This window comes from Larimichthys crocea, chromosome I (assembly GCF_000972845.2).
Source record: "Larimichthys crocea isolate SSNF chromosome I, L_crocea_2.0, whole genome shotgun sequence".
Taxonomy (NCBI): Eukaryota; Metazoa; Chordata; class Actinopteri; family Sciaenidae; genus Larimichthys; species Larimichthys crocea.
In genome coordinates, this window is record NC_040011.1 from 7,627,948 (window position 1) to 7,636,745 (window position 8,798).

At 40.7% G+C, this 8,798-nt stretch overlaps 1 protein-coding gene across 2 annotated transcripts; it reads left to right on the plus strand.

The window, feature by feature from the left end:
• Window positions 1-204: 204 nt before the first annotated feature.
• ftcdnl1 (formiminotransferase cyclodeaminase N-terminal like 1) lies at window positions 205-6,508 on the plus strand. 2 transcript variants are annotated; one of them, XM_010733146.3, is made up of 6 exons: window positions 205-596; window positions 1,522-1,640; window positions 2,170-2,265; window positions 2,680-2,835; window positions 3,500-3,688; window positions 5,587-6,508. In XM_010733146.3, exons 2-6 carry the CDS (start codon window positions 1,526-1,528, stop codon window positions 6,021-6,023), a joined length of 993 nt encoding a protein of 330 aa, XP_010731448.3. In that variant the 5' UTR covers window positions 205-596; window positions 1,522-1,525; the 3' UTR covers window positions 6,024-6,508. The 2 variants fall into 2 exon arrangements, with proteins under 2 accessions (XP_010731448.3, XP_027142053.1); XM_027286252.1 differs by lacking the exon at window positions 3,500-3,688.
• Window positions 6,509-8,798: the final 2,290 nt, after the last annotated feature.

The following is an 8,798-nucleotide window of genomic DNA, read 5'->3' on the forward strand; positions in this document are numbered from 1 at the left end:
TTTGAAGGCGAACTGCCACGGTTTCCGGCGTTTCGGTGTAACGAGTGACCGTGTTAACTGTCGACCGTCTGTGGCAGTCTGTGGTTGTCATAGTTACGACAGTTTGTCGTCTGTCTGTTGTTTGACAGCTACGTTTCAACGGCTGTCGTAACTACGACAACCACGAATGCATTCAGCTGACGGTCACCATTTAACATGGTCGCTCGTTAAACCGAAACACCGACTCTCGACATGTCCACTTTTCATTTTATAATCACGATAATGTAACAAACTGACGCTTTAAATGACGTCGTTTTTTCTGTTTACTGGTTGAAACAACTAAAAATGAATTAAACCGAAGACTTGCATTTCACACAACGTGAACAAACACAGACTAACACTCTGACTTGCAAACAGGAGTGAACCATCTTGCCCTGAACTCTCACTCACTCTTTAGCCACGCATGCTAAACCTGTGAGCTTTCTCCTGCATGTATCGGTGACAGCTGCATTGAAGTTTGTTGTTTGAAATAAGTGAACTACGCATTTTTCCTGCGGTACAGCACCAGAGAAAGTACTGCACATGTCAGTGCTGAAAGAACATTTAATATAACGCAAGTATGACACACTCTATGGAGTGATATCACATGTTTTTGACTTGCATGCCACAGACAAATCCAGCGAGTTAGTTTACTCCAGTTTGGACTTTGAACACTGAAGTCAGTCACTGATACAAGTCCTTTTATTAGACTATGAACATATCCTCTTGCTGTAATCTTCTGGGTTATTTTCATTATTTTAGTATTTGAATACTTTATATATTTTTAAATCAGTATGTCTCAATGTGCCCTGTGATGAACTGGTGACTTGTCCAGGGTGTACCCCACCTGTCCGACCCTGAGAGGCTGCATGCCACCAGTGGTACTGGTATTATATTTCCAGGTGGAAATATGATGTCCTCTGGTTATTTTCTGAAGCTGCTTGTGTTGTCTTGGTTATCTTTACAGATATAGGCTACAAAATAAGTTACATTATTATTATTGTTATAATAATAATAATAATATTGAGTTAAGACAAAAGCAAGTATTCTCTTATGTTATTGTCCCTGTGGTAAAGAACAGCTCCTCAAACTGTCTGTAGGTGGCATCATCATCATCATCATTAAAAAAATTCATGCTGACATTCAGCAGTTGATGGTTTTTGGCAGCCATGCAGTCATGAATTGCCAGAATATCTAGACTATTAACACATATGCTTATGAAGACGAAAATAGTGATATATACTGTAATGATCCATACTCACTAAAAGTGAGCCTGTGTGAGCTTTGTTGAACAGCAGCCATGGTGGTCATAGTTCACATTAGCTGTAAGATAAATTTAACTTTTCATTTCAAAGGTTACTGTAACGCTTCTTTTCATGCACTTGCGGTATGAGATTCATCACCTTGGCTTCATGTCTGTCCACATAATTGTGTGTGTGGAATATTGTACATGACTGACTGTTCTTCAGCTGGTCAGACTAAGAAGGACGCTTGCTGTTTCAGAAACATGGCCTCAAGTTCTTTGGGCAGAAGACTGGCAGCTTGTCTTCTCAATGTTTCCGAAGCTCATAGGAAAGACCTGGTGGAGACTGTGGCAAAGGCAGCCTTATACGACACTGAAGGCAAGTCTAATTTTATTTTGTATCACGCCTTAAATTAAAAAAAATCTGGAGATAGTGAAGTTGAGCTCATTTTGACTACTCTTTATACTCGACACCAAAGCATCATATCTTTGTAGCAGCATTATCTCTAAAAATCATCTGTCTGTTTTCAGCTTTTTACAATTTTCGGATCCATAATCTTAAATAGATTAATTATCTTAAGTAGGACACGAAAAGGAGCATTTCATTGTTCAATTCAATCACAAATTCAATCAATTTAATCACTAAATTAGGTAAAAAGGACAACATTTGCCTCTAAGATGCAGCTGACTTCCTTAAATACCTTGAATTTGTACTTTGGTATGGTACTATTGGGTAAATGTACTTAGTTTGCATAAATGTACTCCACCACTGCAGATCGTCCTCTTTTACAACATTAAATTTATTTCCTCACTTCACCACCACCAAAATGCCACTTCCCCACCTGTCCTCCACAATGCTTCTGGTCTGTGGGAGTATTGTGAACTGGGCATTTCTTATTATTCATCAGGGATTAGACGAAAGGGGACAGCAGTGCTGAACATCTTTAATGACCAGGACTACAACCGCTCTGTCGTCACTATCGTGGCCAGTATCGACTCGATCAGTAAGTACTGAACTTTTACATTTGTGGTGAAATATGTTTTTACATTAATTCTCTCTTACTAACCCTGAGAGAAGAGCAGAGTCAGCTACTTTCTGTAGCAGTGCCTCTACAGCAGGGATTCAGTTCATGTCCCCTGCTCTCCAATCCTCTGAGAGGAAATAAAAATCCTTTAATAAGCTTTGTCAGGGATTTAAACAGAAAAAAAATTCGGGATGAACATTTTTCTGGCAAAGACCATAGAGAAACGTTTATCTCATTGAATGCTTATCCTGAACACAACCTTCCTACAATGCAGACAAAGCTGTTGAGGTTTACAGTCTGTATGTTCCTACCCTCAAATAAATCAGCTTTTATCAGTTTTCTGCAGACTTGGATCAGAAAACTTTAAATTAAGACATTTTCGTTGTATTTTAGGGGAGGCGGTGCTGTCCGCGTGCGAGAAAGCCTGCGGTCTGATCGACATGCGCACTCACATCGGGGTCCACCCTTGTATGGGTGCCGTTGACCTCATACCCATCTACCCCCTGGGGGAGGAGGTGGGAGTGGAGGACTGTGCTAAAGAGGCTCAGGGTGAGATACTGTATGTGCATGCATGTATGTGAGCTTGTAGGTATGTGTGGCTTTCAGGGCACGGTCATTACTCGTGTATCTTGTTTTGTATGCTGTGCAGCACCTGCTTACGAACGAGATGAGTGTGTTTTGACTCGACTCAGTGGCTTAAATAAAATTAACATCCAGTGTGTGCACATAGGGATTGAATGTGACATATGAATTAGATTTCCTCTGCAGTCGGCTGCTGTAATTTGCCTTTATCTCCCCTGACATGCTGTATATGTAAATATAATGTAATGAGCTCATCCATAGTGTCTTTAGGAATGTGTCTAGTGGCTGATGATGTGACATCTTTAACTTTCTGTGTTGTTGATTAGTTTCACAGTTTACCAAATGACTAATCTGTGTGTGTGGCTGATAATGAGCAGTATCTCAGCATGGGGCTTGCATGCGCTCTGTATGCTAATCTGTGTGGTGTGATTGCAGAATAATAATTGGCTAACTTACTAAGAAGAACTGTATTTATGCATGCATGTAATAAGTGTCCATATTTTTCCATCTGAATTCCTGTCCTCCTCCCCCCAGGTGTGTTTTGCCTGTCATGCTCTTATTGCTCACATGTTTCTGGAGCACTGTGTGCTGGTTAACTACCATGTCTGTGTTCTCACTTCTGTGGGCTCAGCTGTGGCTCAGGGGCTTACAGAGCAGGTCCAGGGCACCAGTGCCTTCCTGTTTGGCTGGGCAGACGTCCCCCTTGAGCGGGGGCTGGCGCAGAGGAGGAAGGAGATGGGCTGGTTCAAGAAGATTCCAGACTTGCAGGCGATCAGGCCTGATGTGGGGCCACAACCACAGAAAAGATTTGGCCTCACAGGTACTTAAAATTTGATATGAAAAGCCTGAAAGGAAGGTTAGGTCTCTTTGCCAGGATTATACAATACAGGGTGACTTTGTCTCTGTATTTACAAAAATGTTTGTTTACAACCACAGGCCATCTATCTCATCTTCTTTCAGCTGCACCTCTGAATGAGAAACACTAAGTTTACGATAATAATTCCTCCTGTCTATACTGACTGTGATGAGATTCCGTCTTAGCCTGACAAAATCTACATTACTTGTTCTGTGAATCCCAAATGAGAAACATGCAAGAGCATCCTAATAGTTAGCAGCATTATGACACAGTAGCAGTAAAGGTAACATCATGTCTGCAGCTGTCAACAGTTTGGTGATGTCTAAATAAAACTGAGAACTTCCGGAGAAAGGAATTTCTGAGCTGAAATGGGCTAATGTATATGTATATATATATATATAATTTTTTTACTCGTATGAAATGCAAATATGCATAAGTACTCTATGTTCCCTTTAAAAAGGGCATTGGTTAAATGTGTCTCTGCAGGATTGCCTTGGTGGTAAAACTAAGCTCAACCATTCCATCTGAGGATTTGTGTGGTTGTTATAACACACTATGCCCCGTATGCTGAAGGAGATAATGCTAGCGGCTAATTAGCCACCTGTCAGCTGGAGTAAAAATCTACAAACAAGTTAACATTAGCTGACACCCTCATTAGCTCTATTGTTAAGCAGCATTAGCTTCAGTTGTAACTTTTAACCCCACTTAGCGTACTAACATTACTCTACATAGCTTAACCAGAAAACTCAGGTTTACTCTCCGTGCACATTGCTAGATTTAAGCAATGTTTAATACAAGCAAAAATGGTTTTCTATGAAAATGACCTATCAAATGAGATAGGTCGAGTAAATCAATTAAAATGAAATGAGAAATATCTGAAGTTTATATGAGGCTTCAGCAGTCTGCAGGTTGTCTGATCGGGTGTATATCTTCTAATGTTACAGTCTTTTTAGGAAGAAATCTAATCTACCGTATGTGTTTTATATAGAAACATGGTTGGATTCACCTGTCTTTGGGCCCCTAGGGCAAAAACAAGCTCTTGGACCCTTGTTGTCTCTCCCAAGTTTCAATTAAATACAGTGCAAACAACACACTAACTTCATTATGTTTTATTACTAGAAAACCACTGAGTCTCAGGCTGGCTACAAATCAAGTTAGTCTCCATTAGCCCCCATATTAAAATGTCCAACTTCACAGCAGAAATAAACATGTTTACAGCCTAGTACAAAAAACTGTTTTTGGTCTCTATAGATCATTTCCACGTTCATGACAACTGTACTGTACTGTCAAATTCAATCAATCAATCAAAGCTTTATTATGGAGACACACACACACACTGTCTATAGCACAATAAGAAACAGCAATAAAACAGACAGAAGCAAACATACAAAACAAAAAACAGTCCACAACATCAGTTATTTACATATAGGCTAAAACACTTGTGTTAAAATTAGACTGTTTGCAGGGTCCAATAATCTAATCATACAAGTGTGCATAAGATTGCACAGCACAGCAGAGCAGGTGGGCACGCCAACACTGACAAACATTTTGCTTGCACTGCTCCAGTTATATTAAGGCTTGAAGTTATGCATAATTAAGAGCCTGGAAGCTTTGATTGACATGTTAGTGCCATTACAAATGGCTTGTTTGACCACCCAGGCGTCATTTGGCATCGCCTCAGGTCCACTCACGATCCATTTCTTTGCAGGGAGGCGGCAGAGGCAGGATACAACGGTTGTTAAAGTAATGCTGGGAAATACAAGACAACACTTACTGAAGTAAAAATAGACAAGTTGCACTGGATCTAACAAAGAAAGTCAAATACAGATGACGTCTAACAGTTTGTTGTTAATGTCGTGCAGGTGTTGGTGCCAGTCCGTATGTCATGAACTGCAATGTCACTATCGACACTCAGGACATCACCATAGGACGCAGCATTGCCACAGCCATCAGGGAGTCGACCCCGGGGGGCTTGCCTGGGGTGCAGGTGCTAGCTTTGCCTCATGAGGGTGCTGTGGAAATTGCCTGTAACGTGGAAAGTGTGAAGGGAGCCCCACCTAGTAACATGACTGCAGGAGAACCATGGCCATCTTTCAGCATCAGCGGTCAGCTGTACTGTCATGTTCCAGCTTCCCTCATCACGATGAGGGTCGCAGAGCTGGCAGGGAGGCAGGGTGTTGGAATGAAGGGCACCGCATTGGTGGGGTTCACCCCCCATGAGTGCAGGAACCTGGCAGAGTTAGCGCTAACTCAAGGGATTGCTGAGTTCTGGAAAGATCAGCGCAGGATCCGCATGTGAAAATGAACCCTTGCTAAAAACCAGTGAAACCTCAAGCAACAGAACATCATATTTGTTGGTTGTATGTCTGTTTGTTAAGCCCCACTCTGCTACCACTGCTAACCAGTGGTGGAGGAAGTATTCAGATCTAAAAGTACTAATACCACAATGTGAAAATGCTGCACTACAGGTCAAAGTTTCATGAGCTTATAAAAACAGCCTGTTTTCAGCATTTTCATCAGTTAATGAGGAGATAGAAAAGATGTCTAAGCTCCAATGTAAAAACATCTTCACTCCCACACAGTGAAAGTGAACCTGCAATCCCACACACTGATGGAGTTAGTTAATAACACACTCTTTGGCTTTGGAAGCAAGCTCGTTAGCCAGAGATGCTCATGTTTGTGACTAATGTTAGAGCAGGCACAGTTGAACCCATTTTTTTACTTTCACTGTTTCAACTTGTGGAGAAATTCAAAGCTTGTTATTAATTAACAACATTAGCAATGGTGAGTTGTTGCTCCTTTGTCTGTTTACAACATTGGGAATGCACTTAACATTCAGTAACTGGAACCATCACAAAAAAAAAACACTGTGTTTTTGAAATTTAGTGCCCCGAGCTTGAGAGTGTTATACCACTGTGGTAAATATAAACAGTTATACGAGTGTATTTGTTATGACTATATTACTTATAATCAAATATTCAACAGCTTTGCTAACAGGCAAACATCAGTCAAGGTCAACAACACAAGACATAGCAGCCAGATAATATTACAATTAGTCCAACAGCAAGAAGCCCAGCTCGGCGTCTGTCTTTCAGCTTTTTACTTCACCAAGCTCTCACCAACGACTAAAGTAAGTCCTGGATTTACTCTTGTCCAGTGGCTTCTTGATCAATGACTTTCTCCCTTTTTCTTCTTAGCTTCCTCTGTCAACATCCCCTTCGTTTTTTCTGCTGTGTCCATAGAGGCTGCTGAGGCTGCTTACATGACCCACTCACCCACTGGTTCTAGCATGACACAGCTCTGCTCCCATCAGCATTTTACTCCCAGCAGCAGTTTACTGTCCATCAGGAAGAGCAGAGTGGGAATAACAGAGACACTCATTCACCAGATTACAAGGTGTCAATGTATCATCAACATGATTTAAAATCTGTTATTTTATGATCAAAAAGTTACATAATGTTGCTTGAATTCACTCACATTTCCTGACATCTGATCTTTTATTGAGCTAATAAGGCAATAACTGCATTACATTTTTGATGATCAGTTATGTGTGATAACCTTTTAGTAGAAATATGACATTAACAATTTACCAATTAAATATTTTTACCCTGGTATTATTTTTATGAGGCATGGGGGGAATCAAGTTAAACTGATCACACCTGTCTCCTCTGCGCCTTCCTAATGTGACACATGTGGTAAAACAGATTTGGGTTTTTACTTCTGAAGTTCTTCTCTGCCCAACCAAGACCAAAAACCCAACGACTCCAGAAAATCGTCCCCCTGAGTGGAATTTGAATTTTCTTAAGTGTGTTTGTGTCATTTCCTGTTTGGAGCAATTGGGACATTTGTGTTTACTGATGAGTCTCTGCTGATGAGTCTTTTCCCATCATTTTCCACCATCAGCCCTACCATGCATGCCTCTGTGGGAGAGTCACCATCTGTGTGAAACAGCTATTTTTAACGACAAGTCTTGAACTGAATCTTCTTGAAGCATCCAGCGTTTTGGCAGCTTTTACAAGAAAACTCAAAAACCACTCAGTTATGCTTGTTTGCCATTTAGTTAAATTTATATTCATATAAATTACATACACAGTGTCAGCTTATGATGCACAGGATTAATCATTAAATTACATGGAAACCAATTTGGCCAGGGGACAGGTCATGAATTAACTGGGGCGAGATGATGCCACTCATTTCTTATATAAGACCAGCACTGTATAATGCATTGAATAGCAGCTCATGGAGTATGGAGGTATGGATTTCATGGAGTCATTAGGTAATAATAACTTGAGCCATGTGCATGTGGCACAAAGACAAAAATGCATTATAAATTGTTTAATTTTAAGCCATATGTAAAAGAGATTAGTGACTCCAGAGCGAGTGCTGCACAAAATGAGGTAGTATGATTCAGAAAATCTTCCTTTTAAAGTCTAAATTTACTCTCCTTTCATTATATCGTGTACCTTTTTCATTTTTCTGCATCTGAAGTTACGTAAGGTCACCCTCTGAGGCAGAAGCTGTGTAATTTTCATCAATGTGTGTGCACGGTTCTTTGGATAAGCTCTCGTACTGCGTGAACATTCACCTCTTTGTATGTCATCCAGCTGAGGCTCTTAGTCACACAAGCAACGCAGCCATGCAGCTTCATTTTATGCCTTCCTATATAACTCCCTCCCTCCCTTTCACACATACACACACACATCCTTTCTTTCCTTTCTTCCTCTCTTCTGCATCTAGACACACATGCATACACATTTACTCTATGGATGGCGCACACACACACACACACGCATACATACACTCAGCCTGCCAGGCTTGGGAGCATCAAGGCCTAATCTAGGTCACAGCATAAGCCCAGAGGTATCATGCTCTCTACACACACACACACACACACACATAATCATATGCACGCATGCAAAATCTATTTTGACTAATGTTCCCTGAGCTAATGATGAAAAGCATTCGATTTTGACAACTTCACTTCAGAGGAAAAAAGAAAGCTCAGAAATAAAAGCATCAGATTTCATATTTCTTCTCCTCGTTTTCATCTCCTTCCTGTCCCTCACTAATCATA

Bases quoted from the DNA above. Each gene is read 5' to 3' on its own strand.
- ftcdnl1 (XM_010733146.3), top strand. From the start codon at position 1,526: ATGGCCTCAAGTTCTTTGGGCAGAAGACTGGCAGCTTGTCTTCTCAAT. The intron at 1,641-2,169 runs GCAAGTCTAATT...ATTATTCATCAG, and splicing joins AGCCTTATACGACACTGAAG to GGATTAGACGAAAGGGGACA. The intron at 2,836-3,499 runs GTGAGATACTGT...CTGTGGGCTCAG, and splicing joins CTGTGCTAAAGAGGCTCAGG to CTGTGGCTCAGGGGCTTACA.